At 38.0% G+C, this 18,450-nt stretch overlaps 2 protein-coding genes across 7 annotated transcripts in view; both read right to left on the minus strand.

Moving 5' to 3' along the window:
* Window positions 1-18,450, minus strand: part of RABGAP1L (RAB GTPase activating protein 1 like) — a 177,737-nt gene that overhangs the window by 109,974 nt on the left and 49,313 nt on the right. The window lies entirely within an intron of this gene.
* Window positions 10,308-13,046, minus strand: GPR52 (G protein-coupled receptor 52). Its single transcript, XM_042466403.1, has one exon. It carries the CDS (start codon window positions 11,830-11,832, stop codon window positions 10,747-10,749), a length of 1,086 nt encoding a protein of 361 aa, XP_042322337.1. The 5' UTR covers window positions 11,833-13,046; the 3' UTR covers window positions 10,308-10,746.

An 18,450-nucleotide genomic window follows, 5' to 3' on the forward strand; every position in this document is an offset into this window, starting at 1 on the left:
GGATCCCACCACTTGCACCCCATTAACCAAGTCATCCTTGTTGGTTAGGATCAGATCTAAAATAGATGATCCCCTTGTTGCCTCTTCCACCTTTTGGACAATGAAATTGTCTTCCAGGCAAGAGAGGAACTTGCTAGATCTTGAGGATTTGGCTGATTTTTACTTCCAGCAAATATCAGGATAGTTGAAGTCATCCATCACTACTACATCTCTCCTTTCTGAGTGTGTGGTCTAGTACTGTTCCTCCACCTTTCCTTTCCTGTTTGGCTTATTTCTCTTAAAAAGATTATACCCCTCTATTTCTACATTCCAATCATGAGACTCATCCCACCAGGTTTCAGTGATGTCTATTATATCATATTTACTTTGTTGTAGTAGGAGTTCGAGTTCATCTTGCTTATTTCTCATGCTCTGTGCATTAGTGTAGAGACATCGCAGACCATGTGTCCCCTTGACTTGCTGCCTGTGCAAGTGTTTTTGCCTGTCACTTTTGGGTCCTTGCTCTGTTTGTCTTGTTCCCTCTATGACAGTTTGACTATTTTCTCCAGCCCTTTTGCCTTCCAGAGTACTGTCTCCCTCCCCCACATAACTCAGTTTAAAGCCCTCCTGATCAGATTTTTGAGACTATTGGCAAAAACGTTTTTGCCAACTGGCGTGAGATGCAACCCATCCCTTGCCAGAAGTCCCTCCTCATGGAACTCAGACCATGATCCAAATATCCAAATCGTTCTTGGCGGCAGCATCTGAGGAGCCAGTTATTCACCTCTGCTATTTTATTCTCCTTTCTTGGACCATGCCCTTCGACTGGGAGAAGAGATGAGATGACAACCTGTGCATCCATCTCTTTCAACTTCCTACCCAGAGCCTCATAGTCCCTTCTGATATTCTGAAGGCTGTGCCTTGCAGTATCATTGGTTCCCACATGAACCAAAAGAAAGAGGTAATGGTCAGTAGGCTTGACAAGTCTTTTCAGCCTCTCTGTCACATCACAGATCTTTGCCCCAGGGAGACAGCACACCTCCTGAGATATCTTGTCAGGCCCACAAACCACTGGTTCAGTGCGTCCCAGCAAGGAGTCCCCCACAACCACCACACACTTTCTCTGAGGCTTAGCAGCAGCTGTTCCCTTTGGTGGGACTTCCAGGATCCCCTGCTCTGTCCCTGAAGTCCATCCCTGTTGTTCTTCTTCATAAACCTTGATAACAGAGAGAGATTGAAATCGTTCCCTGGTTTCCCTACTTCTGTGTGTGACACTCATCTAACCATCTACTTCTGTTGTATATGAAGTGACTTCCTCCTCCCCGGCAACTTCCTCTGTATGTTTCCCGTCCAGGACCGTCTGGTCCATTCTGGTCAGGAAAACCTCTTGCTTCCTAAGATACTGAAGTGTAGATACCTTGGGCCTCCAGCTGCTGTACTGCTTACTAAGAGGGCTACCAACTTGCACTTAGTGCAGGTGAAGTTCCCCATATCCCTAGGCAAGAAGACAAACATCCCACAAGTGTTGCAGGTGACTGCAGCAGGTCCTTCAGTGTCCATACTGAGAAGTCTTAAGGAGGCCTGAAACAAGACTGTGGGCTTCCCCTGCTAAATACCAGTGTAAAGAACCCCTGCTGGCTTGGTCTTTGTCCCCGAACTCTGTTAGCTAGCTCAATCAACTGGCACTATAGTTATGTACAGAGCTCCTGGCTATCAGCTAGTTCCAAAGGCAAGTCTCTGTCTCACTTCCTCTGAGCAAGTCTACACAAGCCCCTTAAGGGAGCAGTGAACAGAAAAGTGTAAAATTGAAGGAGATGTCCTCCAGCACTGTGCCAAGGTGACCTTCTCCTGTGTACTCCAAACCCTTCTAGACTATAAAAATAAAAATGAGTGTGAAAAGAAAAATTCACGCGCTATTAGGCACGCACCTCCACCAGCAGTTTTGTAGAACATCTAGCTCCTCCTCCTCCCAGTGGCCAAAAAAATGGCCCCACTTTAAAATTTTAAGCTCTTACCAAAGCAGAGTGGACACAGAAAGCAAGGCTTCTCTTTGCAAGGATAGTGCTGGAGTACATTGGAGCACCACTCCAATATAACCCGGGAGGCAAACTGCCAGTGGTATCTTGGCAAGACGCTTGCAATATGAGAACTGTGGGGAAATCACCATCTTTCTTCCCTCCCAGCAGAAATAGCATGCCTTCTCTCAGAATACAAACTGAATACACATCTTTCTTCTCAGTCTTTTTGTGCACAGTTGCTAAAGTTTAGAAAAGCTAGCAAAGATTAAAAAAATATCAAGGATTTATTATGACACTAAATATAATAAGTATGTGAAGAGAGAACAGAACATTAATAGGATTAGTATCAACATTTCACTTACATAAATTGCATTCCTTTGTAATTTTGATAATCACCCTTAATCGAAGTGACACATTACCTAAAAATATTCATCCTATTAAGCATAATAGTTTTTAGATCTGAAGTGAATAATCCTTCTACATAGCAGATCAAAGTCATTTTAGATCAGTTAATGACTAGTAATACATTGGAGATCTGCTCCATTACACATTTATACTTCTTTCTTTTTAAAATCTCACTACATTTTACAGTGCAAAAGTGCCATACAACATCTTCCAAAATCTCTGGCATTTTAACAATAAATGTAGAATTGTTTTCTGCTATAAGGAAGAACGATATATATTACAGCAGGGAACAATAACCAGGTTGTATCCAGAATTCCTCAAAATAAGCCAAAACCATCCTTTTATTAATACAAGGGTGGCCAACTAGTAGCCCTCAAGATGTTGCTAGATTGCATTTCCAATCATCCCACAACTTTGGTTATGCAGACTAAGGCTGATGGGAGCTGGAGCTCAATACAGTATATGCAGGTTCACAAATTGCCCAGTACGTGTAAAATAAGGGGCTGCAATCTTTGCTAGACCAATTCCACATGTTCTGGATGGTTTCTAAATGCAGAGAGAATGAATGCAGGGGGAAGGAGGGTTGAGCAAAAACTGCCTTCTCACAGTAAGGAGCATCACATGAGTGGGCTTCCATTTCTAGGAGCTCTGAATCTAAGCCACAATAATCAACTGCTGAAGCATATAGACAGCAGTTTAAGGTAGTTACTATGCATGACGGAAAAAATTGATGTGAAGTCAAATGAAAGCTGGAAGCTTAAACATTTGCTAAAAACATTTGCTATTTTGTCCCCCAAGGAAAAAAGAATGAGCAAAATTCATGCTTCAATCAATTTTAAATACATTCCTCTCAAATCACTGCTTGAATTGTTGGGAATGTCATTAAATGTATCATATCTCTAGCAGAGAAAGGAAACCTATCGTCCACGGACCGCATTTGGTTCACTGGGCTGGCTTGTCTGACCCACAGGCTTGAAACACAGTCCCATAAAACCACACCCTCTCATAAGGGAAGGTATAGAACAACTAGTAAGCTAGGGGCTCCAGGCTGTGACTCAGTCAAAAGTGCTCCTTTGTATTTTAAATGTGGTGTTAGCTGTCTTGAGTGTGGGAATAAAAATGAATACAACAACAAAAACAACAACAGCTGAGAATCAAACCAGCACCATTTCTCCTCTCCTCTTCCTCTCCACACTAGTCCACTGCATGCAGAAGTTTCCCACATGAGTGTACTAAAAATATTAATGTCTAAATGTTTAATCAATCTGTATTCTTATTGTTGTGCTTTTACTGTTTTATATTCTACCTTTCTCTCATACTCAATGGTGGCTTAGAAACCCTAAGGTCATTGCAATGGAAACCCCCTTCCACTAGTCCATACCACACAGAAATCTTACAAATCACTGTATTAATACAAAGATGTTCACCCTAGATGTGGACTCCAATTACTTGGGATAGAATAGTTTCACCCGCCTCTTACCAATCCACACCACACAGAAATCACCCAGATCAATGCACTGATGTGGGAGACCAGTTCATGGAGGGCCTGCTGTCAAGAGGAAAAGAAGTGGAGAGGACAGATGATGTTAGCTTTATTCTATGTGTCTATATGTTGGAGCTATAGGAGAAAGAGGAAGATGACAGGAGTAACACAGAGATCTAGAGGGTTTACTGATATCAATAGGGCTTGCAAAGTTAAAATGCTGAGAATCAAGCCAATATAATCTCTCCTTCACCTCCTGCAATGAACTGTAGCTTCTGTTGAGGATAAGTGTAGTACCAAATGTGGTGTTAGAGAAGGACAGGTTCTATAACAGTATTTCTTCTAGTGGTCATCTGTGAATACATATAAATGGGTTGTACTGGACCTGCGCAATGCTGTTAGGAACTTCTAGAATCACTCGGCAAAGTCAACGTTGCAACTTTTTGGCGGTAGCTCCGCCCATCCCTTATAAGCCCCCTGCATTCCCGCTCTTTCCCCAGTTCCGAAATTTTCACTGCGTGAGCAACATGAAAATGAGCCAATGAAGAGCAGGACACTGAGAGGAGGACGGGCGGGATTTGTATGTATTCACAGATGACCACTTGAAGAAATACCGTTACAGGTATGCAACCTGTCCTCCTTCTTCGTGGTCTCTGCGAATCATACAAATGGGTTAGATTGACAAGCTTCGGTCAGTGGCGGAGGGAGTGTCATGACACCGAATAAGGTTCAAATATGTGCACTTTACTATGACCATCTTTATATCATCATTTTTACATCATTTGCAAAAGACGCTGAAGCAGGTTTGTGAGAGATTATTGTTATTATTATTTTTAAAAAACTAAATATTGTCTTAAATTGTCTTAAATTGCCAAATCCTTAGTTGTCAAAATCTCTTATTTAAAAATATTCAAACCACTGACTGGTTCTCACCATTTTGTTTCTCTTTAACATTACCATAGAAAAAATCCTATTATTCATAGTTTAATTCCAAAAAAGACCATCATCCTGGCTGCTGTGGGGAGGTACAAAGATAACATGAGCAGAATTGAAGATGGGAAGAACAGCCTTTTCTTTATATTTATAAATGTTCTTGATTTCATTTATAATATTAAATTTCAAAATCTCTAAAATCTAAATACAACTATTATTCCCAACAAGAACAACACACTGAATCATTGGGACTTATGTAAGTATTGACTTAGGTCACATTCATTCATTGGGGGTAACAAACACCCTTACTGATTTATTTACACAACAAACTTGTGCAACATTCCATTTCTGACCACACTGATACTTCTATAAACTGAATTAAAATATTCATATGGCTTTGTTTGCTAATTAGAATATATGTAAAATTTTATGGCATCATCATCAGTTGAAACAATTGATATAAGATCTTTGAACACTATAATCACAATACTGCTGATTTATTATATATAGAGGAAAAATTCCAGGGTATCACATATTAAAACACATATCGTACTAAAGGACTTGACAATGTAAGACCAATAGTAATTATCTTCCAAAGGTACTTAGCAAAGATCCAGTCTTCAAATTGTAAATATTCAGTGCCTCTTTGAGGATCAATTAATACTGCACAGCCCCACCTGCTATCATACACATACTAACCTTGACTGAACTCAGCTGAACTGAGATAAGGTCTAAATAGTCATGTTTAGGAATATAGTGTCAGTTACAAAATTACTCCTAATTTTCTAAATATTTTTATGTGTCATACAAGGAGGAGGACCTTCTTCATCATCACTGGCTGAAATCCTACCTAGCTAATAGACAGACTTACCCCCAATACGACATGATAATTTGCTATCTGCATAATGTCCAGGCAAGATGTAACCTCCCACCCCATCAAAGAACCTTCTTGCATCCAAAGGTGTGATCTACATGGGAGTATAGTTATTTATAGCACTGAGAAGGATGATACCAAACTGCTATGGAAGCCTGACAGAGACACCGTCATGCCCAGTCTTTGCTCTCAGCCTCCCAGCAGCCCTATTCCCTGCAAAGTAGCAGGTCAAGTGAAAAAACTCTGCACACTCCTGGCTATCCTGTCATTTCATGTAAGGAACCTGCTGAACATAAACCAGAGCATCACCTGTAGCGAGTTTCTCCACTGTAGTGTCAAATTGTGAGGAAAGCCCAAGAATAGTATTAGGTAAATGCAAGATAGTACTGCTCTCAGGCTCTCCTTCCATCTTATTGCTATCTTTCTCAAAGTGGATATCCACTTTGGATAACACTATAACATATTCTGAAGATCCATACCTTACACAGAGAAAACTATAAACCTTTCTATAAACCTTTTCCTTCACAGTATTGAAAATTCTCCTCCTGAATAATCAGGGAGTAAAGAGGATTCTGCAGCTTATTACTACTATGAAGATGACAATGACAACCACACAAATCTGTAAGATAAATTTATTTACAGCAAAACTTTCATCCTCATCCACACAGGCCTCAAAAAGCTTAAAGTCTACATTTAAAATGCACCACTACTCGCAAACATTTTCTTCTTAGATTTAGTTGAAGCAATAATATATACTTTAAAGGTGACTTTCAAACCAAAGATATACGTCACCTGAATACACGGTTCCAAATACACCACCCCAAGCAACTCTGCTTCACATTATAGAATGATCTCATAAACATGTGTTCTACAAACCACAAAAGGAGAAGGTATAAGGAGGAGTGAGGACATATTTAACTACTACTCCTTGTTATTTATAAGACAGATTCTAATTGATATATTTATACAAAATGTGTAGTTAGTGCATCAGAAAGGCAACTCTAGGAACAAATCAGAAGCTTGGATTTGTAAAAACAGCATTAGCTTCATTCATGCATTTTACAATAGTACAACATATTAAAATTAGGTGATATAAAGACATATCTAAGAGGACCTGAGAAAAACACCTCTGCATATGTTGGACTTTAAAAAAAAATTAGATCTCAAATGAACCAGCAGAAAGTACCTTTCAATAAGGCAATTAATCAAGTCAGTTTAGGGCTGTCATTAAGGTAATAACTGCAGACTAATCTTCTTCAGGGAGTTCATACTTGAGAGATGGGCAGTAGCTAAACCTAATTTTATATGTGTCTTTGCCATCACCACAATGTAAACTGCTTTGGGAGTATTTTTCAGGAAGCTGGATAGAAATCTCAAAATATATTTGCAAATATATTTTTGCACTGAACAGAGAATAACCACATGTATTGGATTAAGTACCTTCCTCTTTTCATTCTATATGTTTTGTTCATCACGTTTGGTTACACCTTACAAAATATATAAAACAACCTGTCCATCAAAAGGCATGCATTATCAAGAAATAGACATACATTAAAGCACCAGTAGTCCATAATGTCTAAATCCAGGGCCACATCTGAGGGCATGTGATGCAGCAGCCTCGCAAAGTAAACCCATCTGGTCAGAGTCTTCCTGAGAGACCACCTGAACACAATGTATAATACCCTAAGTTCTAAAGAACAGTAGGATTCAAATTTGATAAAACACAATATTTACTTAAACTTCTCACTTTGATTTCCAAACAAAATGGAAATTCTTAGTAATCAGACTACAGATTGTATTTCATGCTAGTTTCAGGAAGGTCTTAGTGGGCTACTTGAATAGATCAAGCAATAAGAGAAACTGTGATGCCAGAAATCAATCTGTGACTTAAAATCCAGTTGCCTTAAAACAAAGCCAATCCACACTTGTAAATGCATGTCAGTAAACTATGGATAAAACTTTTTTTTTAAATTTTAGAGCTATTTAAAGCATAAAGTCACTTCGCTGGCTGCCTATTAGCTTCCGGACACAGTACAAGGAGTTGGTTATTACCTATAAAGCCCTACATGGCTTGGGTCCAGTCTACTTGAAGGAACACCTCCTCCCATTTAGTCCTCCCCGTACACTCCGATCTTCCGGGAAAAAGTTTCTACAAACAAGAAAGGCCAGACTAGCAGTGATCTCCCAGAGAGCTTTTTCTGCTGCCGCTCCAAAAATGTGGAACGAACTACCGGAAGAGATTAGCCAATTATCCTCATTGGAGGCCTTCAAAAAATCCTTCTCTTCCGCCCAGGGTTGCCATAATTCTCTACTATAAACCTGGACAAAATGTAGAACAAAATTTAGACCAAAATGTAGGACAACTGTAGGATAAAATTGAGCCCAAAATGTAGGACATTTAAGGTCCTCCATTTTTCTTAAATGTCTTAGATTTTGGGCTAAATTTTATCCTACAATTGTCCTATATTTAGGTCTAAATTTTGTCCCGGTTTATAGTAGAGAATTATGGCAACCCTACTTTCGGCAGGCCTACCCAGACTGAGAATGTCTAGAACCGATTGAATCCATCCTCCCTTACCATCTTTCTCATTCACCAATTGTGTAGTAATTTTGATGTATTGCTAAGTATTTTAATTGTTCTCTAATATGTGATTTTAAATTTGGGAGGGAGGGTTAGCTTGGGGATTTGGTGGGTTTTATTGCTTATCTTTGTATACTGTTTAATCATGCTGTTACCCGCCGTGATCCTCAAAACGGAAGAGGCAGGATATAAATAAATTTTCATTTAATTTCAAAATCAAATACGCAGCAAAGAAAATAATGTTACTCCCCACTCCATATCTCCTTCTACACATCTAGATTTTCTTTTGAACTAGGCTAGAGAGCCAAGAACAATTTAAAACAAGGCTCTTGAGGGTATGAGTAGAATCCTGGGCTGAATGTACATTAAGGCTGCTGTACTCGTCTTCTCTCTCCTTTTTTCTCATTTACAGTACTCACAGGAAATACCAAAACACAGCATTTTCTTCAGGTCATGCCAGATTCAGAATCTGAAATACTGAGCTCTGGAACTTTTAGACAACTAAAAGTGCCTTTGAGAACATGCTCTGTTGCTTTTGCTTCAACACTGAACACAGCAGTAATACTCTTCAGAAAAGCATCCCATGCAAAAATGTTGTAGGCATCATTTCATTACATCATTCTGGTAAATGAAGAAATTATAGTGCAAATATTAAAAAAGTTATTTGGGTCAAATACTGAATGCATCTAGGAAATGACAACCTGGGCCAAAATCATATTTATTTAATTTACTGATAACAATGAGCACAATCCATTCCAAACTAGTCCCATTTATTAAATTGAGAATGATTAAATGCTTCCAATTAAATCAAACAAATGAAAAAATGTCTAAATTTTAATTGGATTCTGCTGAACATATTTAATAGACCCCCCACAAGTTGCTTCTCCAAACACCTTTCAAAATATTATCACTTCTTTTTGGAGCACACATATCGTTATATGCCAAAATAGCAAAATTCTTACCTGGATCCAATACTAATATTCTTTCACATTCTTAAGAAGATTATCCAATACACATTTAACATTGAAATGTGTCCAATAAATGTTTAACATTATTTATAATTTATTTATCCTGGGTTTTAAACAATGACTTAATATGCTAGGTATAGAATACAACATACATTTTTTAAAAATGCATAATGTTCTATACATTCTAAATTCATACAGTAATTGCCATAAATATTATGGGTCCTGCTTTTATGAACTCACATGCTGAAACAGCAACTAATTTACGCTACTATTACTGCATGTTTAACTTATGAAGCAATTACATTACTTAGAAAAGATGCCACAAATTTGTGCTAATTTAACACACACTAGAAAATGTAAATCAGTTTCAGTTACTTGATTCTCAAAAAGTTCTCCAAAAACCTAGCATCCACACAAATGTTTTTGATTGCAGTTGGTGCTGAGAGCAGAAGTCAGATTTCAGGCTGCACCTAGTGCATGCTTCAGCTGGGACTCCAACAGTTCTGAGCGTTAAGAATGGAAAATGCACAGATTGATGGGCTCCAAAATAAATTACAGGTTGAGTCTCCCTTATCCAGAATTCTCCAAAATCCAAAATTGCCCACATGGGTGGTTGAGACAGTGACACCTTTGTTTTCTGATGATTCAATGAACGTAAACATTTGATGCATAAAATTATTTAAAATGTTATGTATAAAATTACCTTCAGGCTGTGTTTATAAGTTATATCTATACAAATCATAAATGAATTTTATGTTTATATTAGGGTCCCATCTCCAAAATATCTCATTATGCATATGCAAATATTCTAAAATCCAAAAAAATCCAAAATCCAAAACACTCCCGATCCCAAGCATTTCAGATAAAGGAGACTCAATTTGCATGTGTCTGAATAACAGCAGCACAGATTCCAAAAGAGCAGAAACTAACGCATAAATCATTAATGTATGTTACACCAGAAAAATAAAATACACTTTGATTACAAAGAAATGGGCATCTTTAATTCCAAAACTACAGCCATTTTAAAAACATTTCTGTGCAAAAGACAAAAACTACAAAAATGAAGCTGTTTTATACTGAAACATTTATTTTATATCTGTTAAAAACATAATTGATATGCCATAAATTACTTCCTTAAACAAAATTTATATCAATACAACAGATTACTCCACATTCATCCACATATATAATATGTGACAATTTTGCTATTGTAGTTGAAAACTCAGCTCTGAATTATTTAATTCATTCTGCTGAACCATTCCTTTACATTTATCAGTCTCATCCACACACCAACATTTCACCAAGGATCCATCTCTGACCATTTCAATATTCTTCCAGAATATATCCTTGAAACAACACATGCTTTTATAAGTCAGTTTTCAACCAATAATACATTTTACAGATAATAAATATTAGTTGCATTTTTATTTTAGCAATATTTCAGAATATGAAATATTGCCTAGCCCATATATCCAACTGTATTTGATTTACAGTCTTAGTTCTCCTTAGATGGAACAAGAATTTGCCCGTTTTCTAGGAACTGGGTCTTGAACAATACTGTCCTTTTTACATATACAAGATGAACACACTGTCTCTGACAATCTCCAAAGTCCTAACCTAAAAACACTGTTTGAGAGGCTATATATAACACAGTTACAAAAACTATTGCTTATAGCAAGCCAGGTTGTTAAGAAAGAAAGTGCTGGATTGTCCAGCACCCTAGAGCTCTCTAGCATAAAATATATGATGTATGGTAGCCACAGCACATAAAACACACTGGTTATACGAAATAAAACCATAGCATAGCGCCGATCTGGACTATGCCCAGCTTCTGCAGCAGTATCCACTTCATGACTAGGAAAACGAGCTCTCCTGTCATTTATCTCTTTAGTGTGCTGCCGGCAAATTCTGAATATGTGAAAGTAAGTAAAACAGATTATGAAGGCAGCTGGAGCATACAGTAAGCATACAATAAAGCCAGTAAAATAAGCATTAGTTAGCCATGAGGTTGCACACCATTCAAAAATGTCTCCATGATAACCTGGCTTTCCCCAACCAAAAAAGGAAGGCAAGAAGATAAGGCAGGAGTAAAGCCAAATCAAAACGATGCAAATTCTCAATCGGCAAGGTGTGACCAACTGGTTATAGGAAAGTGGTTTTGTGATAGCAAGGTAACGATCCACACTAATGAAAGTAAGGCAGGCCATAGAAACACTTTTTAGTACAGAAATGATATATCCAAAAATCTGACAAGTCAAGGACTCATGAACACCTGTAGAGTAGTGAAGCAATGACAAGGTAGGAACCAAGCAGCTAACTCCAACAAAAAGATCAGCATATGCCATAGTTTGAATGAAATAGCTGGTGGTATAATGATGTAATAGTGGAGCACAATGAAAGACACAAATTACTGTTAAATTACCAGCAATAATTAAAAATGTTAATAAGACAATAATTATAGTTTCAAGAATACAGATGTCAATGACATTGTACTGGCCAAATCCAAATGGGCAGGAGTGATGATCAGATACATTCACAACACTACTAGTGATATTCAAAGTCATCCACTCAATCCACGTGGACCGGTTCATGATTTGTATTACATAACAACGTGGTCAGAACTCCAATAATTAGTGAATTCCAGTAGTTAATTTTGTCTTGATTTCTCGGTGTAGATTTTAGAACTGTTTATGATGGTTTAAGATTACAATGCAGAAAGGAGGCAAAAGGCCACTATTCAGCTTCTTCTTGTACAGTACTTATTTCTTCCTTAGCAAAACACAAGGCACTTCTCTAGTAAGCAGGTCATTCCGATTGTACTTTTGAAAAACCGAAATATCAGAAATATAGAAGCAAAACCCCAGCGTTGTGATAAAAATCTCTGGAAATGTATTTTCCTAGGGCGTTTTTTGAAAAAGAAGGAATAATGTGGGTCCAATTTACAATGCTGTCCAAAGCATTGTTAGAAATGCTTTAGAATAAGAAAAAATTGATATGTCCAGTGAGATCCTCTTTCTAATATACTGTTATCTTTTGGCGGTCTTCAAGTAATAATGCCATTTCTCCAATCTTTATCTGTTCTGCATCATCAGTGGTATAATACTGGGCATATTAATGCAAGCAAGTTCCATAGTCTTTGGTAACATTAAAAAATCTGATAGAACAACGATTTATTTGTAAAAAGCAAAGTCATATCTTCGATGCATGATGTTCTTTCCATTTATTTAATAACACTGTGTATAAGAAAAGGCACACAAAGGCATTGTGCTGGAGTTTCAGCAACAGCCGATTGAGCTTGGAACATATTATGTTCATCGCAGTTTTAAAATATCAGCAGGATAATCCAAGGTTCTCACAAAAGAACAAAACTGACTTTTATTTAATTCCAGGAATGATAAAATGAAACCACTGTCTTTAGAAATAAAGCCATAGCTGCAATTGCAGAGGATCAATAAAGTGAAGTTCATAGCTCCATCCATGTCATTTTTCACCTCTATAGCAATGTCCAAATCTTTTCGTATGCACCAAGGCAATAAAATGATTGACTTCCATCTAAATTCTTCCAAGAAGATAATTTAATGTTGATTTAGCAGGGGAAAAAATGACTGAATACTAATATGCCATTAGTCTTCTAGCCTCATTGTCTCGGTTGCTGTATATGCATTTTCTTTAAACAATTAAAATAACAGCCATTTGCTTCAAAAACAACAAGAATAACCCACCTCTGTATCTTGTAATCCAAATATTAATACAGCACTTCCATTGCATTTGCAGTTGTGATGCATCCATTGTTTAAGAAATCTGTTTCAACACTCATTAATAAGCAGGTATTTGATTACTGTATAAATCTCATTCGGCATATGCAGCAGTCTTGCTTTTTAACCCACCCACTTATCCACACCCAAATCAAATGCATCTTTAATCATTTAAAGATGCAGGAGGCAATTAATCAACCCAAATCTAAAAATAAAAATAAAAACCCAAGGTCATTTCAATTTTGTGTTAAAATATCACTGGAGGCTTCTTTTTCTTTCCTTTTTTAAAGTGCTGGGGTCTCACTGCCATTGCTTAATATTCCTTGCTGTATTTCCTGAAGAGAAATTCATGACATGCAGAAGAAAAGATTTGCCTCTGGTTCTGCTGCAGCAGTGTGGCAGAAAGCATTCATCTTTAAGTTTCATGCCTCATGTTCACCATCATCATGGAATGCTGAAGGTCCTTATATATTTTTCTAACAGTCATCAAATCTTGCCCATTATTCACTTATCAGTAAACCGTTCAATCCATTACAGAATTAATACTCTCTAAATTTAATTCTCTTGTTAAATCAATAACGCAGTGCCTTCATGTGCATTTGGCTTTGTCCAAGGCTGTAGTACAGACAAATCCTATTTGCTGTAATCAGTTTTCAGGATGCTCTTGCTATTTCTCACACACTCGCCTGTGATATTACTGCTTGCACCTAAATCTGCCCCTCCTCTTCATCCTTAGCTGATGCAGAAAAACTCACCATCCGAAAGGTGACTCAGTCCTTCACCCTCAATCAAAAGCACAGCCAATGGCTACTGCAGCTGAATCTGTCACTAGGTAACAGTTGCCAAGCACAATGCTGGCTTATAGCCTTCTACAGCAAGCCGAGAATAAGAATGACAAACGAAGACAATATAAGTGACCAATCCAAATTAATATGCTGAGGATTTAAGAAACTGGGTGTTTTTGCAAGGTTAGTTTCTTCCAAATTATCCATATTTTACAACACTAGAGACATCTTCATTCTACCATAAACTACCAACAGCTAAGACAAGTCAGCAGTAATCTAATCCCCAGTGGCAAGGAAAATCTATTAATTATTAAACTACAAGAAAGTGGAGAAACCTCCATAAAGATAAATGGTTCTTCAACATTTTAAATGTCAACTTCAACTCTTATGACTGATAAAAATTGCAACTCTTCCTTTTGTAATCAAATTACTAAGGTGGCCATAATAAAGGCATACAAACAGTTCATTATAAAAGTAATTTGTATAAGCATGAAAGAATCATGCTTTACTTCATGTTATATGCCCTACATGGCTTGGGCCCGAGTTACTTGAGGGAATGCCTCTCCCTACACAATCCGCCTCGCACTCTCAGAACTTCAGGGAAGTATATATTGGCGTACCCTAAGGTGAGACTTGAATCAACTCACCAAAGATCTTTCACAGCGGTTGCTCCAAACTACTGGAATAAACTTCCGGAAGAGATCCGCCTTAGTTCCACCCTGGATGTCTTCAAAAAATCTTTGAAAACACATCTCTTCCGTTTAGCATACCCTCCTGACTCTTCCTGAGAAAACTACCTCCTCATAAAAGTTACTTCTAGATGCTGGATCACGATTAGATATGATGTTTTTAAGATGTTATTTTATTTGGTACTGTATTTTATTCTGTATTGTAATGAATATTTCATGTTGTGAACCGCTTTGATCACCCTGGAAAGGCGGTATATAAATAAAGTTTTTATTATTATTATTTATGTATGCCAACTCAAATTAAGTTTTTTATATATAAGAATGTGTTAGTGTGGAGAAAACAGGCAGATTAGAGCCTTGGCAATAGGCAATGGGAGCGAAACCAAGAAATGTGTGGCTTGCTCCCAGGAGCAAGTATAAAAAGAGGGACAGAGCTATGTTTGGAGTTAGTTAGGGTTGATGTTTTAGTGTGCCCTGAGCAATGAAGAACCGTTAAGGCTAGGATAGGCTGCTGTGAGGGGCAGTAAGAAAAGGTTTTAGGTACCTGAGATGTGGATGAGGAGTGCCCTTAATTAAATTGTGGTAGCATCCTGCGGGAGATATAGTGTTTGGTGACTAGTGGAGTCACAGGTAACCAGAAGGGTTATAAAATACAAAAGTTTAATAAACATTCTGTGAGAACTTAGTTTGTAAGTGAACATATATAAAGCTATAAAGAACTAATTACAAAGACAAGCTAAAGAAGCTGTCAAACTGGGTATCTAATAAAGCATTTAAACACTGTGAACACCATCCACTAAAGGAGAGACTGTATTCAGCCTGACTGGTAAATAAATCTGTTACTTTGTTTCAACAAGCAGCTGACTGGAGTGATTTCAGAAGTACTGGTACAGTATCTAAAGAGAGTTGTACTGCAGGAGACGCTTAAGAGAGTCCCAGGTTCGAGTCTCACAATCAAGAATTAGTGGTCCATCACTGTCACAGTTACCTACTGCAATAACTTTTATTCTAATTCCACATGTATCAAGTGCTTCACTTACATTTTCAAAACCACACATGAATTTTACATTCATTATTTTAACTGAGGCAGGAGTCCCATCATTTCACTTGTACAGTAGCCAATCAATAACTGTAAAAGGTTTTTTGGGATATTCATATTTTAAACTAGCATGCAGTACATATTTTTCATTTCCAGCATTAGAATCTATATGTGTAAACCATTATAAAAATCAAAAGTGGATCTACAAAGTCTTTGATATCTATATGTGAAATTTTATGGGATGTTAGCCACACGTATCAACCTGTAGATTAGAATCAATCTCCTCTACTATAACATGCAGTATATGTTGTACAAGGGAGACAAACATTTTTCATTGCAAAGTGGAAAAAAGTATTGGAAGGTATGTTAAAGATAAGTAGCTCTGATTCATGAATATACACATTTAAGAAATGTTAAGGGCATTTGGGGCCAGCTATACAGTATGTCACTTTTAAAAGCTTGGTTCCTATACATATCACGTTCCATCCCATTTTAAACATGTACATCTACTTGGTTCCTTACAACCTTACTATTTTCTGCCTGTCTAAATGTGCCAAATTTTGTAGAACACATAGGGCTAAATGTCGGCTCTGCATCCAGTTGCAGCAAAGCTTCCTTCCTGCACAGTTCCTCTTATGGTCATCTCTGCCATCTGAAAACTGGTTTCATTAGGATTTCCCACCTGTCCAGGGCCAGTTTTAGAGGTACACAAGGGGCTATGACAGGAAAGGATCACTGGACTAGTCTTCCAGTTATGATACATCCCACTATTCCAGTGGAATGTCATTACTAGATATTGCCTATAGTATCCAGATCCAGTGGTGCCTCCACTCCTGGTATTATCTGGTGTGGGGTGGCTGCCAGGTGGGGTGCCCCTCTCTTACCCCTCTCCTTCACTACGGAAGCAGAGGTTTCCTTGTGAGGAAGATGCCACCACCACAGCAAAGCTGGGAGAGGCACGTTTGTGACTCTCCTTCACAGTAGCAGCAAGTGTTTCTTCCTGAGGCTTACACTGCTGTGGCTAAGCTGAGAGAAGCAAGCTCGGGACTCTCCTTAACCATGAGGAGGTTTCCACCACTGTGGTAAAGCAGAGAGAAGCATGCTCGGAAGGAGGGCCCTATTCTGGGGTGCCATCTGGTTCAGGCCACACTCCCCGCACCCCACCTAGCAATGTCACTGTTCAGATCATGAAATTTAACAGTACCCCTTTGGTCAAACTTCATCAGCTTACTGAGTCCTGTTCCAGAAAGTGCAATTTAGAGATGTCAACAAACATAAGCATGTTCAAATGAGAGAAAGATGGCAAAGCTCCTAGTAACCAGGTTGTAAAAGAGAGGTTGAAGTAGACCACCTTTTGGATAGCATTTGACTATCACTTTGGGCACTTTCTACTTTGAATGGAATATTCAGGAACACATATTTACTAAGTTCTTTTGTGTAGCACATCAGCATAACTAAGAGCGTTTAGCATCTGAGCTTTGTGTACAGGTAAAAATAACTGACTAATGAAGTTGAACTAACTAGTGATGCCTCAGGCAAAGTTATTGAGTGCAATACAATTTGTCTGTGGGATTTATTTTGCATTTCGTGACTAATGCTTATTCGGTGGTTTGTGAAAGTGTATTTAAGTTCTAAAACTGCCACTAAATTTTTAAACTGCTCTCATTACCTACCAAATAGAATAGCACACTCTCATTACTACCTTAATGTTATGTACACACGTCACTGATGTCATCTGAAATACGTTCATTATCAAAATCTAGGCACATAATTGTATGTTGCAATTAACAGTTCTGAATGAATTCCATGGATCATGACTCAATAATATTTAACAATTATAGATCCAAACTCAAAGAATCTATTTCAGTATTAGACAATGGACTGAATTTTGGACAACATACTGAGTCCCAGTTTCATCTTAATTCTTTTGTCAGCATTCTGCTGCTACAAAACATAGAACTAGTATGGAAAAGCGATTCCACTTAAACATTAAGAAGAATTGCCTGACAGTAAGAGCTGTTCAACAATGGAACGCACTCCTCTGGAGTCTCCTTCTTTGGAGGTTTTTAAACAACAGCTGAATGGCCATCTGTCAGGGGTGCTTTGAATGTGTCTTCCTGCATGCCAGGAGGTTGGCCTGGATGGCCCTTGGGGATCTCTTCCAGCTCTAGGATTCTAAGATTCAATGGTCTATACAAGAGAGGCGGGCTTACAGTGTAATTAGCATAGAAGACAAATGCTTTGGTTAAGGGAGAGAGGCCCAGGATAGGCTTCACTGAAGAACTATCTAAAACAGAACACAGGAAACATGGTTGATTATAGGGCAGAGAAAAGCACATGGAATAGAAAAGCACAAAATGCAAGATGGGAACAGAAAACAGAGTGGATAACTGTGGATGATCCTGGTACAGAGCAGAGAAATAAAGTGAAATAGAAACTGATGGGGAAGGAAAGATACAGTCAGAGAAGGGGAAGGGACACGTATAAACAAGGGGAAAATGAGAAAACAAAAGACCATCCTAAGCGAGCAAGCCAATGAGACATGGAATGTCAAAGCTGGTTGTTGTTGTTGTATGCTTTCAAATAATTTATTTATGGCAACCAATGGTGAACCAATATTGAGGTTTTCTTTACAAGATTTGGGCAGAGGGGGGCTTGCCTTTGCCCACCTCGGAGGCTGCGAGTGTGTGACTTGCCCAAGATCACCCAGTGCGTTTTTATGGTAGAGCAGTGATTTGAATCCTGGTCTCCGGTCATAATCAATACTATACTATGCCGAGTCTTTAAAATTAAAGTACCTTCTTAGAAACAGGAAAAAAACATCAACACCAACAAGGTCAGGCAATGCAATGCTTGGTTACTTCACATTTTATAATAAACCTTTTAATGTGTACATAGTGCTAAACCCTATTAATTAGTTGAAGAAACTGTAGATCCTGAA

The sequence above is a fragment of the Sceloporus undulatus genome, chromosome 4 (assembly GCF_019175285.1).
Source record: "Sceloporus undulatus isolate JIND9_A2432 ecotype Alabama chromosome 4, SceUnd_v1.1, whole genome shotgun sequence".
NCBI lineage: Eukaryota > Metazoa > Chordata > Lepidosauria > Squamata > Phrynosomatidae > Sceloporus > Sceloporus undulatus.